General features: G+C 45.3%; 1 protein-coding gene and 1 pseudogene across 1 annotated transcript; both read right to left on the bottom strand.

The window, feature by feature from the left end:
• Nucleotides 1-3949: 3949 nt before the first annotated feature.
• On the bottom strand, nt 3950-5754 carry LOC147992568 (uncharacterized; annotated as a pseudogene).
• A 95-nt stretch (nt 5755-5849) lies between these two features.
• LOC147992567 (uncharacterized) lies at nt 5850-6693 on the bottom strand. The gene is made up of 2 exons (XM_087539069.1): nt 6188-6693; nt 5850-6104 (listed from the first exon to the last, which is right to left on the bottom strand). The coding sequence occupies exons 1-2, from the start codon at nt 6656-6658 to the stop codon at nt 5850-5852; spliced, it is 726 nt and encodes a 241-aa protein (XP_087395195.1). The 5' UTR covers nt 6659-6693.
• Between the last annotated feature and the right edge of the window lie 10125 nt (nt 6694-16818).

Raw genomic sequence — 16818 nt, 5'->3', positions numbered from 1 at the left:
AATGGTCGAGACGTAAAGATTGATATATTGGACGACTATATTCGTACATCGGAAAGGTTCCGAGTGATTCGGGTATTTTTCGGAGTACCGGGTAGTTACGGGAGAAGCAATGGGCCTTGATGGGCTTTAGTGGGAAGAGGAGAAAGGGCCAAGGGGCTGCTGCGCCCCCCTCCCCTCTAGTTCGAATTGGACTAGGGAAAAGGGGGCGGGCCACCTCTCCTTCTCCTCCACTTCCTTCTCCCTTCCTCCCCTCTTGGTGGACTCCTACTAGGACTTGGAGTCCTAGTAGGACTCCACATCCTGGCCGCACCAATTGCCTTGGCCGGCCTCCTCCTCCTCCATCCTTTATATACTGAGGCAAGGGGCACCCCAAAGACAAGTTGATCCACGTGATCTTATTCTTAGCCGTGTGCGGCGCCCCCTGCCACCATAGTCCTTGATAATATTGTAACGGTGCTTAGGCGAAGCCCTGCGACAGTAGTACATCAAGATCGTCACCACGCCGTCGTGCTGACGGAACTCTTCCCCGACACTTTGCTGGATCGGAGTCCGGGGATCGTCATCGAGCTGAACGTGTGCTAAAACTCGAAGGTGCCGTAGTTTCGGTGCTTGATCGGTCGGGCCGTGAAGACATACGACTACATCAACCAAACGCTTCCGTTGTCGATCTACAAGGTACGTATATCACACTCTCCCCTCGTTGCTATGCATCACCATGATCTTGCGTGTGCGTAGAAATTTTTTTGAAATTACTACGAAACCCAACAACAAGGATTCATTACCACAACATTTCAAGTGACAGTTTGTTCGGAACTGTAGCATATAACAGCTTATAAATGGATTGGCACACACAAAGACTAGAAATTTGCACTTTGACAAGGTAGCAAAAGGAAACATTACAAACATATGCAAGTCTATAGAAGCTAGTCTCCTACAAAGAAACATGCTTTTGCCTTTTGGAATAAATAACCTTAACAGTCAACAGCAGAATCCTCAAGATGGTGCTTGATTGGAAATTTGCACTTTGACAAGGTAGCAACAAGAAACATTACAAACATATGCAACTCTATTACCAGCTAGTCTCCTACAAAGAAACATGCTTTTCTCTTTTAGAATAAATAACCATAACCTTAACAGTCAACTGAACAGCAACACAACTAAGGAAATGAAAATATAATCACAATATACATAGAATAAGAATGTGTGAAATAGATAACCATGTCGTAAACACTTGTGGAGAAATTTAGGGTGGTTGATAAAACAGAATCATACCTTTGAAGCAGAATTGGGATTTGGTTATTCCAGAGTTCCAATAATTCTGTAGAATGAATCAAAACTGTCACATAACTGAGTGTAATTGGTCGAGTGGTGAGCTGATCTAGAGGCAGGGTCGCGAAGCAGGTTGCACTGAACAGACCTCCTCCATATTTGTGTTTTGCTCTAGAAGCAAGTTGCTGAGCTTACATCGAACATCAGATTGCTGTTCTATGAATATGTACCAATTTAGAGTGGGTGGTCCGAAAAGGATGGGATTAAGCGAAAAGCATGGAAGTTTAACCTTGAAACGATGCCGATTAGAAAAAGCTAGCTACCAGCACGGCATTTCTTCCTAAAATTTCTTTCTGATACATTTACATGATATGGCCATCAGTAAGAAAAACATAAGTGGACATCTTGCCCTTATGTACGACTTTTCTGGCTACATTGACATTTGGGTTGGGTTATAGATTAAGACATTTGGAAGAAAACGTGCCTACGGTATGCGACTTTACATAGCCACCCAGTAAGTCTAGCTCTTGCAACCAGTAATTAATTTCAGAGTTCTGATCGGTTAGCATGCGTATCGGAGTGCTATTATCTTAAGTTGAGTTCTATTTAATTGGGAAAACCACACAAGAAAATGATAATAATGAAGTGGCTGACTTCCTGCCTAAAAATACTGCTTATCAGGCTATTCAACGTTCCTTGACAGTTTTGATTCTCAACTATTCTAACATCTAACTAATATGCATTGGCGCAGATATGGCATCATTGTTTTATATGCATTGGCGCAGATATGGCATCATTGTTTTACAGGAAACTTCATGCTACTTACATCGTAAAGGGCCTAAGAAAGGGTCGATGAATTAATTTCATGTCTTAGTAGAAGAGAATTAGCTGACCGATCAGGTGAGGTGTTCCTTTGGTATCTAAGTTACCAACAATCAGAATGCTACAGGCAGTGTCAAGCTAAAAAAATCAGAAGATTGGCCTATTTGAAGTTGGTCATAAGACAGGACCCAAAATATGTACTGGTGATCATGCAAATGTACATGTCCAGGGTGTCATCTAACACTATAGACTCAGAACACAACAAATAGCAAATTGACACATCTGACAGGAGTTGTATACATCTTGCATTGTTCATTCAATGTTGACACAAATTCCTGCACGAAATTTCACCAGGCAAAACAAAACAATGCATTATCGCTAGCAAACAGCAAGCAGGCTGGTTGAGGAACTAGCATGATCTTCCCAAGTAGGTTAGCAAACTGACACATCTGACAGGAGGACGCCCATCAGATCCCCAACACAGGCCGATGGCTCGATGGCCGTGGGCACGAAGAAGCAGAGCATGGGAGAGAAAGAGGTGTTGAGAGAGCAAAGGAGAGGAGAGGAACCATCACCTATTGCTGCCGGAGTTGAAGGAGCATCGGGGCCACCGGAGGGAGGCGCCGGAGGGGAAAGAACCGACAGACGCCTGCTCCTGGTCCATTCCGCCCTCCGCCTTTCAACTCCCTCTGCAAGAGGGAAAGGATGGATTGCGGGCCGCGAAGGAGGGAGATTGGATCATATGCCCCAGTTTATTTGGGCATTTGATAATTTGCCCCACTTTACATAGAATTAGATGATTTGTCCTGCTTTTCTTTTCTCTTTAGATAATATGCCCTTTTTATTTACTGTAATCATTTTTGACTTTTTATCCCTATTTTCACGATGCAAAATGACTCTACTGCCCCTGTGGCAAATTTGCAATTTCTTCTTCTTATCTTCTCTGCTGTGTGTGAGTTCCATCGACCAGCTCACCTTTTCCCCAGTTCAACGCCTCTACTCTGTTCTTCTTCCCCCAACCTACTGGAGGATGCCGACAACGGCACCTTGGCCCCCGGCAGCAGCAGCTCAGCGTGGCGGCTCCCGGTGCAGCTCCTCGGCCCGGCGCGGTGGCTCCCGCTGCAGCTCGGCGCCCCGCGGCGGAGGCTCCCACTGCAGCTCCTCGGCCCAGCGCGGTGGCTGCCGCTGCAGGTCGACGGCCCGCGGCGTCTTGCTCCGGCTGCAGGTCGGCGGCCCGCCACGGCGATTCCCGCTGCATGTAGGCAGCTCGGCGACTCCAGCTGCAGCTCGGCGGACCGGCGGGTCCCGGGGCACCGGCTGCAACTCGGAGCTGCGGATGGCGCCCTCGTTGCTGATAAAAGCTAACTTTTTAAGTGATTGATGGATTTACAGATTTTTTGTGTGTGAGTTCGTTTCTTCGCCGGTAATAGCCATGGCTGGACTACAGTGTTTATATATAGTACTAATAAATACCCTAGCAGTTGCTGGTCCTGCTTCAGTCATCAAGCTGGGTAGGTTGTTTAAAATACTTCGCTGAGTGATCTCCTCCAGATGCTTGAGACTTAAATTGTATCACACACTAAAAAATGCGTAGATGCTGAAGAGTACTTTCTAACTAAATCACAAATGGTTTTGAGTTCATTTCTTGCTGGATCTCCTCTAGTCACAGGTCGGGGGTCTGTATATATGTTGTGCATCCTCGCATATGCACTTCGTTGGAATTTGGCAGCATATAACAATTTCATAGATTTTAAAAATAAAGTGACAACATATGTTCACTTAGCACATGGAATTGGCAGAATATATCACACCGAAATCACAAAGTAATGTCACAAAAAGGTTGCTCGGTTCAAATGACATGACAAATTAATCCGAGTTTACATCAAGCAAAATAATAATTCTTCCGACTCCATATCTTTGAAACTGACAGATGTGAACATCTCTCAGAATTTAAAATAGAAATTTAATGCACTAAAATTGGAGCTTCTTCCTTTTTGGGGTCAATTTTTTCTTGCGCGTTGTAGAGCTTGAAGGGAAGTGAGAGGTAGGTGATGCTACAGAATTAATAGTTGTCCCAGATGGTTGTGATGCATCGTCTCCAGCTATGGCCATAGCAAGCCTCCTACATGTTTACACACCAATGTTATAAAAGTAGGAATCAAATGTGCATATGAGAAATATAATTGTTACCTCCTTGTGATAGGCCCAGGGCTGTTATGAAGGCTGGGAGGTAGTGTGATTGTTGTTGTGTGTGTAGGTGTCGCAACAACAGCTGGAGCGAGCTCGTGAGTAGATACGTCACTAGAAAGTTCAATCACACCAGATATTACAGATGGTATAATAGTACTAATTTGATACTAATATAGATGAGATACTAGTGCATGGGTTACCTCTCTTTAGCTTCATTTTGTTTGCAAGTTGCTTTCCTGTGCCCCAATATCCCACATTCTTTGCACCTATTTTTGCTGCCAAATCTCTTCTTTTCTTTTTCCTTCTCTTTGTCACCTCCTTGTTGGTCATTTGTTTTTTTGCCATTATCATCTTTCTTCTTCCGTTTGCTGCCACCACGACCACCGTCTTCAAGGCAACTTCTGATTCTCTGCTTCCTCCGTCTCCCAACAGAGCTCGTTAAAACCGGTGGCACCATCTCAATATCTAGATTAACATGAGGCCATTGAGACTTGTCTGTGATTGGTTCAATCTCTCCAGCATAGGGAGCCCGGAACCTACTCACGCAGTAGTACTCATGTACATATGGTTCAAAGTTTACATCTGCTGTCTCTATAAGGAATGCAAGTGCATGCTCACAGGGTTTTCCAGTGTGTTGCCATTCTAGGAAAGTGCACTCACGGCTGCCTATCTTCACAACATGCCTAAGATTATTCTTGCTAGTGTCCTTGACCTCACAACTTTCTCCGGTTGATCTTCCAACAACCAAATGGTCAAGTTGCCTAGTTCTATTATTTATTTGTTGAATGATGGCAGGCAACATCTTTCCCTGGAGCATTTCCCCAATTCTTCTCCTTCTATAAACAAGTATCATAATTTTCTCTCTTATTGTATCGGCTAGCTCATCCATGGGCAGCTCCTTTGTTCCTTTGATCCAACTATTGAAGCACTCGGCCAGATTATTGTGAATGTAATCACATTTGATTTCTGTGTTGAAGTCACATCTCATCCACTTTAAGTAATGATAGGTACACAAGTAGGCACTCACTGCAGGTTCAGCTTCAAATATCTTGCCCATATGATAGTTAAATGTTTCCAGACGGTAAGCCTTGGCTGCTGGTCACATGTGACCAAGAACATCTCCATGGAATTTTTTTTTAAGTTTGCCATCAGATGCCTCAAGCATTCTCTTTGCTCAGCTTAGGGAAACACAATTTTAACTGCATTCTCTAACCCTTTGCATGCATCAGTACAAACAGCTAGAGTTTGAAGATGTCCTATTGCCCTATGCAGTTGTTGCATAAACCAAATCCAGTTATCCTCGGTCTCTGTACCAAAGAAACCAAATGCTAAAGGAAACATCCAATTTTGCCCATCTAGTGCTGTACATGCTGCTAATTGACCATTCCACTTTCCAGTCAAAAATGTGGAGTCTATACTGACATATGGTCTACAATCAGCCAAGAAGCCATCAATGCACGGCTTAAGTGCCATAAAAAATCTGCGGAAATGCAGTTCACCTCCTTCCCTCTTGACATCAACCTCGACAATGCTACCAGGAGATCTTTTATCAATCTCAGCTTTGAAGTTCAATAAAGACTGAAAGCTTTTTCCCCAGGTCCATATAAACTATTCTTGGCCCTTTCTTTTCCCTTGTTAACAGTATGATACCCAATAGTACATTTGTACTCGGCTTGTAGCTTTTTTTGGAGCTCCCGGGCACCAATATTTGGTTCAGTTTGAAGATACCCCATTGCCTTTTCTGCCACCCATGCTTGGTCTGCCATGCTTGTAATCACTGCAGCGGTTGATGAACACTTATGAGGCTTTACTATCTTGTTAACCTGCACAAAACATAACACCAACCATCAGTTACAAGTAAAATGGTTTCAACATAAAAAATGATTCATGTTGAATAAGTTTGTACCCTGACTGTTTTTCCATCTTCTATTGTCCTAGCAGTTATTCTCCAAGGACATCCATTCCCTTTACAGTGACCCAAAAATCTAGTAGTGTCACTATCCTTGATCTTGATGTCAAACTTACCTCTAATAGCAAATGTTCTCATGAGCATCCTAAACTCTTTCATTGAACGAAACAAAGATCCTTCCTCTATCACAGGATGTTCCTTATCATACCAGAAGTGATTCTCTTCAGGCATATGGTCAGGCACAGGAAGAGCCGCATCAGCAAGTAAATCCTCATCAATATCAGCCACACATGCATCAACATGTGCAATGGAGGCTTTCATAGCTGCTTCAGATACAATTTTCCAATGCTCAGGTTCGTCATTGATGCCAAGAACCGTGCACATGTTCTCCTCTGTTATAGGAACATCAATTTCGTCATCATTCATTGGTGTTATCTCAATCTGGGACCAATCAATGCCTCCTTCCATTGTTGATACATGTATATCATTTCTTGCAATCACCGTTGGCCTACTTGGAGAATAAATAAACATTTTAACATAAGGGCATCATCCAATTAGTTAGAGAACATTTTATCAAATAACAAAACTATGCTAGATCTGAAGGTTTGTTTTTTCATGCTTCATCTTAGTTTACTCTACTTTCTGTGAAGGTTCATTAACGCCAGAGAAGTGTTGTGCTAGCTGCAATAACCATGGGAAATGGGATCCTAGGTTAATCAAAGCCAGGATCCATGTACAGGCGCACACATGTACACCATGAAGCGAGTTCAATAGGATTAGATGTACGTGACTTATGATGTTGTGAAATGCGTGGTCTGCTTGTGTTGTACTGGGAAGTGGGATCTAGGATCATGATCCTCAAGGTGTTAGTGCTCGCCGCAACAGCCATGGGAGAGGAGGGTGTGGGTTGATCAGATACTAACCAATCTGCAGCATCTCGTGATGATCCATGGATGCAGGAGTCGTCTGCCCGACCGGTAGTTTGAGGAATCACCTCGCCGCCGGCCTGTGTGAGCCCTCCCTGTCCGGGAGGCGCTGGAGTTGATGGCTTGGTGGCTGGCGGTGCATCCGCCTCTCTGCTGGGCGCGGACATGGAGATAAAAATTAATAACAGAATCAATCTATGATTTCTTGATTTGTTTTTTTGGTTGGGTATAGCAACGTAGGGAGAGAAGAAAGGAAAGAATTGCAAATTTGCCACAGGGGCAGTAGAGTCATTTCATGTCGTGAAAATAGGGATAAAAAGTCAAAAATGATTACAGTAAATAAAAAGGGCATATTATCTAAAGAGAAAAGAAAAGCAGGGCAAATCATCTAATCATATGTAAAGTGGGGCAAATTATCAAATGCCCAAGTAAACTGGGGCATATGATCCAATCTCCCGCCGCGAAGAGAGGAGAGATGCAGCGCGCGTCGACAGGAGGGGTGGCAGCGGCGCGTGTCGGGATTGACGGTGGCGGCCGCGTGGGTGGGGGAGGTGGCAATGGGGTGGCGGCGGCGGCTTGATTTGTTAGGGGAGGGGAGGGGCAGGGGCCGGCGGCGATCTGAAGGGGAGGGAGACGGGTGGCGGCGGTGAGGCGGAGATCCGGACCGGAGACGAGGTGGTCCGGGTCGGGCGAGAGAGAGGCTGCACACTTTCCTATTTTTATTTTTATTTTTATTTTGGATATCACACTTTCCTAGTTGAAGCGTGGGCGTGAGAAGCGTCCCGTTCCCTCCCCAACGGTCAGGTTTCGACCGCGCGCTCCCTCCCCAATGGGCCTCATGGGCTTGCTGCACGTATACGGGCCTCTCGTAAGTACGACAGGCCGCAGCTATTTCCTTCTTTTTTAAAAAACTATTTCCTCATTTTTTTTTTGCCTTAATGCGGGTAAGCTATTTCCTCATTGTGACAACAACACACTAGGCTTGCAGGCAATTGCACGCCCCTCTAGCGCGCTCCGTCTTTCTTTGGGTGCACGGCCTGCTTAATTTACTAATTTAGAAATCCCAGCTTTTTTAATAATTTAGACTATTTTTTCTGATGGATAATTATGTTATGACGTATACACAATATTGAATAATTATGTTTTTCTTATCAACTCATCTTGGTAGATATTATATCAAATCATTATGTAATTTTATCATTTCCATCGTTTGTGTGCATGTGCGCATGTTTATTAATTTTGTTCTTTCGTCTTTTGTGATGCAGTCGAATTGTTTGGTGAACATATTATGAAGATGTAATTGACGATTTCGTTCAAGAAATACTAGATGGATGATGCTTTTTGGTAGATCATCAGATTGGAGTATTTTTTATTTTTATTTTTTGAGCGCGGGGGGGGGGGGGGGGGGGATTCGGAATATTTCTTTAGTACTATTAATTTATTCAGTTCTCTTTAGAATTGGTATTTCATCTGCTGCTGCTGCTGCTACTACTTCTCCTTTGTTATATTTCATTTTTTTCTTTTTTTCGTTTTTTATGTGAGCAAACTTTTTAAAATTTTGAAAACTTTCTTCATGTTCGTGAACTTCTTTTCAGAACACATAAACTTTTTTCATATTCATGAACCTTTTTAAAAACACATATTTTTTCAAATTAGTGTACTTTTTGCGAATCCGCAAATCTTTTTTCAAATTTGAGATTCTTTAGAAACTATGAACATTTTCCAAATTAATGATATTTTACCAAAACCCGTGACCTATTTTCTAATCCATGAACTTTTATTTTCAAATCCATTAACCATTTCCAATTTCGTAAACGTTTTTCTTACAAAATCGATGAACCTTTTTCCAAATTTGTGAACATTTTTTCATACCGGTGAACTTTTTTTAAATCCGTGAACTTTTTTCCAATTCCATGAACTTTGTTTCAAAACTGGTGAACTTTTCCCAAATTCCTTTTTTTAACCGTCAAATATTTTTCAATCCATGAATTTCTTAAAAAAAATTGAAGAAGTTTTCTTTAAATTCGAAAACTTTTTCCTAATTCGTGAGCTTTTTTCAAATTCATGATTTGTTTCCAAATCGGTGATTTTTTTTGAAAATTCATGTTTTTTTTTAAATTTGGCAAAAAAAATATCAAAACCAATGAATTCTTTTGAAACCGGTGAACATTTTTTTAATCCATGAAGTTTTTTGAATTCATGATTTTTTAATATATGAACTTTTTTGATTTCACGAACTTTTCTGACGAGCGATTGTTGGTGCTTTTCATGAGCGAGTGATAGGGTTTTTTTTTTGGACGAGCGAGTGACATGTTTTTTTTAAGAACGAGTGAGCAAGCTACTCGCTCGCGCAGCTGGGACAGGCCACCCGAGGGGAAGCGCGGGCGCTGTTTTTGTTACCTGGCGCTAAGAGCATTGACTAGGAGTTTAATAGAAGCGCTACTCACTCGCTTTTTCTGAATTTCCGATATAAAATGTCTTGTATTTCTTTACAAAGGGGGTACTAGGCAATGAGCCGTTCTAGTATGCTAGATTTGATGTTAATCAGGATGGGAATGGGCCGTTCTAGTGTGCTACATCATGTTAACGTAGTACAATTGTTTAATTATGAAATAAAGTAGTCTAAATATGTATTTCGAATGAATTTTAAAGAGATCAAATTTTAGGGACTCTGATATGTGAGAAATTTCACTTTTTAAGACATGGAGGAGATTTTGAACTTTTAGACAGGAATCTGCTAGAGATTTTTAACAGTTGCATTGATGGTGGACTGGACAACCAACTCTTATGCACAACTAGATGATACCCCGCACGTTGTTGCGGGAACTGTAGCAAGAAAAATAGGTATATTAGGCAAATCCGCAAATGAAATATTCTTGATAACCTTGTCATCTCTCATCTAAAATATAACTATTTCATGAGATTGAACAATATACATAACATTTCCTTTCGAAAACATATGAACATTAGTGGTTTCAGTTCCCATTCGTGCATTAGAAACTTCTCGCCCACAAAGAACAAATAAATAGACCACAAATCAAATAGGCATTAATGATTTTCTTGGAAGGTGGTAATGATTCTTAGTTGCTCGCATCATAGCTCACTGATTATTTCATCTGGCAAAGACAACAAACAATCTTCTATATTAATAGGAATAGAACGGTGACACTTGAAAAGTGGAAAAGGAATGGTGTGCAAGAAGAGTTGATGACGCCGAGAGCAAGATCGGAAGAGTACTAATCCGGACAAAAACTTTTCCCCCCTGTAACCCAGACAAAAGTAACCTGCAAACACCAAGATATTTTGATTATTTAGAAATAAGTTCAGAACACATCAGTAATTACAAAAATAGAAGATGTGTTGAAAACACAAAACAGATCATGGACGTCATACGATCAAAAGAGAATTGTGCATTTTTTGTAGGGTAATTTCTTCAGATCTCTTATCTAGCGATGGCAATCAAAAGAGAATTGTGCCTTTTTTGTAGGGTAATTTCTTCAGATCTCTCATTTAGCGATGGCCAATACAGTCTGCAAATTAAGGCAACCATACCAACAAAATGGTGCAGCAAGAGTTACCTCTAGTGGGTGGTAGCATCGTACTATATCACAAAGAAATTTAGTTAACATGAGTGATGCATCCTGTTAGAGCAAATATCAGGTCAATAACAAATCTGAAACTTGGAAGTGTTAACTGGTATCTTGGGTGTACAACTGTACATATGCCCTTGGCTCTTGACTGCTAGTGTCTCTTCACATCGCAACGTATCATGATGCAGTTGTCCCAAAAAAGTATCTAAAGGCAGCAGCTCTCCTCCTTTTGACCAAGCCAAGAATTCCATCGGCTGATGCTACTGCTTGTTGCAGTGCACTCTAGTCGATTAGGTGAATCTGTGGATGGTGATGGTAGTACATGGGACAGAGCGCCGCGGAGCCCTGCATCAAAGGAGAATAAGAGGATGGATGCATGCTTGAGTTAAGCGCGCGTCAAATGTGCAGGAAATGGTAAGCATCCATCAGAAGCAGGCAGCAGCCGGTTGTGAACTGACGTGGTTGACCGGCCGGTGGGATTAAGAGGCCACGGCTGCGAGCAGCAACGCCAACGGCTGGAGCACGACCACCAAGAAAGCCGCCTCGTCGGCGAGCCATCGCTCTGTGTCTACCGCCGGTCCGACCCTTTACCTGAACCACGACCGCCGAGGAGGCCGCCATGCCGGAGAGCCGTCGCTCCACCTCTGCCGCATGTATGAACCTTTACCTGAACCACGACCGCCGAGGAAGGAGGCCGCCGCGCCGGGGAGCCGTCGCTCCGCCTCCACCGTCTGTCTGATTCTTGACTTGAATCTCGACCTTGACGTCTCATCTTGTTGGCTCTGATGTTATCGATCGATGCCCCCATGTAAATATAGAGCTGGATCCTTTCCACTTCCGTGATTTCAACACTACCCGATTTAATGGACTCTAGAGAAGATGAAGGGAGGAGGCCGGGAGGGCTAGCGATTGGGAAGCAGAGGCGGCGCTGCCATGAAAAAAGAGAGCTATGGAAAACCGTGCGGGAGCAAGATTAGTGCTGACGAGGCAGCATGGGAATGGATGCTGATGTGGATAGGCTGCATGTGTAGAGAAATATGATAGTGGGGATGAACTATAGATTCAATGTCGAAGCCCCCATCGCAGGTGGAGCAGTGGCCGTTTCCACTTCAGGGTCTGCATGTGCTGCACCTGGTTTGGAGCTCTGAAAGAACACAACCAAGCCAACAGTCTCACCGGCCGTCGTACTTCTAATATCTATCGACTACTGTCATGTTCATAGTGTCTCAGAGTTAGAATAATCCTCGGTACTTCTGTGTACATGGATATATGAACTCGTTGCGTGATTTCTATTGAATCTTAGAGCATCTATAGTTGGACTTGACAAAATCGGGCATCGCAAACGTCCGCGGACACTGACCGGGCACCTCTCGTATTTGTCGTTCTACATCTGCGTATCTCATATCCGGCGTCTTATATCCATACTACCCATGTACATGTTGATCTATCCTACGTAATTAGACGGCGGACAACAAAATTAAGCTGTAACGGAACACAAGATCGGCTGACACAAACATACTTCACCACATCCAAAAAAATCACAGTTCGTCCACGGACAAGTTCATAAACTTCTACAACTAAAACGATATAAACATTGAGGAGGAGGGAGGCCGGAATAACCACTTCCTCGCCGGGCCTTTGCCCTTCCGGTCGTCGGTGCAGCTGTAGGCGTCCGCGGCTGGTGGAGGGTTTTGGTCGTCGGACGATGAGGTGCAGCTGTCGCCGCCGTCAGAGTCAGAGTCGGTGAGGACAATCAGCCCCTTCATCCAATGGACTGCCCTGTCCTGCCGTCCGTCCCCGCCGTCGTGAGGGAGCGGCAGTACACCCAGGCGAGGAGACGCGCGTCCTCGTCGGCGTCCGGCTCTGTCCCATGGCGGCGGCGTGCGGACTGCACCGCCGCCTTCCTCTCCCGTGCCCGCTGCCTCTCACGGCGCACGATGCGCGCCTCCGACTCCGGAGTGCGCGTGCGGGACGGAGGCGCGGGCACAAGCACCCAGCGTTGCCCGCGTGGAGGAGAGGCCGACAGGGGAAGGAGACGACGCGGGGTCGGCGCTGACTGTGCTGATCGGGAGTCGCTGCGCGTGGGCGGGAGGGTGCGACGACGCTCCAGATCCGGAGCTGTCGGCGGTCTCTACTTTGGACCGCTCCATTGCAACGCAGAGGGCCATCTCCTCCTCGTAGTCGAGCTCCGAGCCAGAGTCACTGCCGAAGCTGCTCATGGTGGTGGATGGGATCAGAACCGGAATGGGAGAGGAGTGGACGGACAGAGCGAGAGAGGGAGAGAGTGAGCTAGGGTTTGAGCTCGCCACCTGTATTGGGTTTTTTGATGGGGTCTATGATGGGCCGGACCTGTCAGGCGGTTGCGCTTGGTTGTACCCGGGCCGCCCCATATCCGCCCTATATTTGGGCTAGGATATGAAGGGTGCCGGTCAACCCGGACGTTTGAGGCCCGTTTGAGAGGTCCGGTTGAGTCGAATTTTTGTGACCGATCACTAACCGGGTGTTTGAGACGGGTATAAGAGACCCGGGTGTAGATGCTCTTAATTAGGTGATATATTCCACAAAGATAAGATTGTGTCTCTGCTTTACTCAGCATGTACTTCTGTACTATTCACCTACCAATTATAAGTGACAACTAAGAACCAGATTCCATAGTGTGTAATGTCAAAAATGAAAAGAAAAAAACAACCACCCAGAGCGTGTACATCCTTCAGGCAAAGATACTTCTGACTCTAACCAAGGAATCATTAACTTAACTCCGTACGTAAATCATAATAAATAGATATTCTTCATGGGATTCGCCAGCTAATAAGTTTGTGACTCGAGGTCTCGTGACCTTTGTAAGTCGCGACCATATCCCTTTTATTCTAGGGTCGACACTGTAGGTACCAAACATGTGGCGGTGTGGCCGGTCTGCGCTGCAGTCAATGGATGATTCGCTGGAAAAGATGAAGACAAATGATCCATCCAGCTAGTGGCCCGCTCCTACTACTTCTCCTCCTCTGTTCATCATGCGCCACGTGCGTCCCTTCCAAGTTCCAATCCACTATCTCATTTGAGTCATCTCCAGCTTGCCAACCGTACGTACGTGGCGTTGCCCTTTCCGGAACTTGTAGCGAAGTGCATATATATATGTATGTATATATATATATGCATGAAAGTGCAGCTAGGGATAAGACCTGCTACCTGACTAATTTCGCAAATTGCGGTACAGCTTCGTTCGATCAGCATGCAGGCCTACGGAGACAAGACAATATGTAGGAGAACGTGTCTAACATAGGTAGGCATAACTACTAACAGTAAAAGTATCCACTAATCTCATCCCTCCAACGTCCGTGGACGTGTCTATAGGTAATCCCGCCCATTAAACGTCCGCTGACACGCCTATGGCTAATCCCGCCTCCCAACTGCGTCCGCGGACAGTCCTGAATTTTTCATTTCCGCAACCGGTATCTCATTTAGCAAACCCTAAATCCAGATAATCACATGTATCTTAAACTACCTCTACGATGTGACACTAAGGGCATCTCCATTGCAAGACGCTTCCGTAGACGCTTAAGAAGAGAAAAAGTAATTTTCTGAAATAAAAAATCAGCCACGCGCTTTCTAACCCAACGCTGGGCGCTAGTGGTAGGCGCTAATTTATCGTGAAACCGGCCAGAAGTCGATCGCTGGACTCACCGTTCCTACTCATACGGGAAGAAAAAAAAGCTAAGGGGCCGCCTCCTGAGTTTGCGTCGATGCCGTGGTAAGCGCCAGGATTTATTAGCTTAACTGCTGATCGGAAAGGATATTAATCCTAGCGCCTACCCCTAGCGGCCCCCATTGTAGATGCCCTAAGCGTCCGGCTACTACATTAATACATGACATCGGACTATTAAAAATGGCATATTCTACATACATAGTAAGCTGTGTACAAATATAATCCACGGTTGGCGAAACCCTTGTCGTCTTTGCTAAGTAAGTAGCGCTCGGAGACGCAAAATGAATCAAGTCGGATATGTTCATCATCGGAGTTGTCCGACCGGTCACTGTCCTCCTTCTTCTCTCTTTTTTTAGCGGGTCATCCATCTCCTCTTTGGAGGGTAGTCCATGGCCATGGAAGGGACAACATGGCTTTGCTCTCGGACGAGGGCACACGTGTTCCCCTATGCCGTGTCTGGAGGATGTGGGCACAGACGGCTTCCTCTTCCAAGACAGCGGGCGACGCTGCATCCACCGTGTCGGCAACGAAACGGGCCTTGCCCTCCTGCTCATTTTGCTTCTCATGGCCACACCGGTCCCTGTAACACTCATACACCTCCGCATGGATGATGGGGCCGAAGACAGATCTTGAGCCCCCAGCTCTAGCGGAACCAAGCGTCAATGGCACTGACGCAATGGATTCCCGTCAGATTGAATCCGAACTCGGTCAGGCGCACTCCTCCTGGGAGCGGCGGAGGGCCATGCGGGCGGCCATAGCCTGCTCGTCCGTGCATGGGACAATGCCCTAGACGGACCCGGGAGTGGTCGTAGTCGGATCCGCTGCCCGCCATGCCGAATATCATCAGAAGGAAAATTGGGTGAAATGGTTATAGTTTTAGCCATGATACAGATGGGGCCGAATATATGTGTGGTTGGGGTAGACCAGTCTGAGCCGAAGGACGTTTAGGCGCACTCCTCCTGGGAGCGATAGAGGGCCATGCAGACGGCCATAGCATCCTCTTCCTTGCATGGGACGATGCCCTAGATGGACCCGGAAGTGGTCGGAGTCGGATCCGCTGTCCGCCATGCTAAAGATCATCAGAAGAAAGATTGGGTGGAGTGGTTATAGTTCGGGCCATGATACAGATGAGGACGAATATATGTGGGATTGGGTTGGACCAGTGTGAGCCAGATCTGACATGCCGGACACGTTCGGGCCTTCATATATTCGCCCTAAATTTGAACTGAATATAAGAAATGTGGATGAGCCCAGACGTATAGAGCTGATTTGAGGAGTCTATCTTGGTCGAGATTATATGGCCGGTTAGTGACGGTACCGTCTGCCCGGCGTACAGGGGTTCAGGGAACCCGGCTGTTAGATGCTCTAGTTAAGAGGCTAAGAGATACGACTGCTAGCTAAGTACAGTGTTCCCTACTCGATTGGTTCAGTCACACGGAGTGTTGGCTTTTGATCTTGCTAGATCAAATCCATCCAGGAAGTATGCACACAAAGTGTAAAGCTAGCTAGATGTGGCTTGATTGATTCTCAAGCTGAACACACAAGCACGTACACGTAGACGTATACGTGAACTGGACCTGAGCTAGCTAGCTTGACCGATCGATCGTCTCGGCAGAACTTGCGAACGTAGACGAAGAAACTGATTGGAAGATTTTGGTGATAGCCACAGGTGCCTGTCGCACCTGGCTTTTCTTTATTGCTTTTCTTCTTTTCTTGATACAGATTACACGGCCTGGGGTACATGCATATATATATATATATATATATATATATATATATATATATATACTGAGCGTAGCCAACGAGCAAACCTAGTCGCCTACTACCTGGAGTACTATTCGGACGCTAAGTACAAGTACTAGTCGGACTCTGCACGATCGTGTTTAACTCTCACACGGAGAACACGTACAGTACAGTCCACGGGGTAGAACAAAGCAGATTTAACAGTTGGAATTCATTCCAGCATGACGCGCATCGATGCTACGCTCATGACCTGCGCCGCATGGAACCAAAGCTTAGTGGGTGGAACACCTACGACGAATTATGGCTGTCGATGCAGGGGACTGAGTCAATGATGAAAGAGTGATCATCATCATCATATTAGCCACACAGATGATGAGCGCATGCAGATGCAGCGAGGGACGTACCAAAAAGCATGGGGCAAAATGCATACACGGGCCCCCGGCCAGACAGGCATGCAATCTGTTGGGGAAAATCTATATATATTGTGCAGTACTAACAGGTAAGCAGAGCTCTGTCTTACAATAATTTCCTCATGTCCGTGGATGCTCGTCGTTGGCGGCTCTGTCATCTGCGGTGAAATAAACCGAGTCTATCAAGCCTGGCCGTATGCCATCAGAAATCGGCACAGCTGTGGCCTCGGTGCTGCCGGCCACCACGACCGATCGA

This window comes from Triticum urartu, chromosome 1A, assembly GCF_056163025.1.
Source record: "Triticum urartu cultivar PI428250 chromosome 1A, HENAU_Tu73, whole genome shotgun sequence".
Lineage (NCBI taxonomy): Eukaryota > Viridiplantae > Streptophyta > Magnoliopsida > Poales > Poaceae > Triticum > Triticum urartu.
This window is presented reverse-complemented; position numbering and strand designations above follow the sequence as displayed.

Excerpts from the sequence above, each read along its gene's own strand:
- LOC147992567 (XM_087539069.1), bottom strand. The coding sequence starts at position 6,658 with ATGGAAGGAGGCATTGATTGGTCCCAGATTGAGATAACACCAATGAAT. Across the intron at positions 6,105-6,187 it reads AAGATGGAAAAACAGTCAGG|GTTAACAAGATAGTAAAGCC; the intron begins GTACAAACTTAT and ends TGTTTTGTGCAG.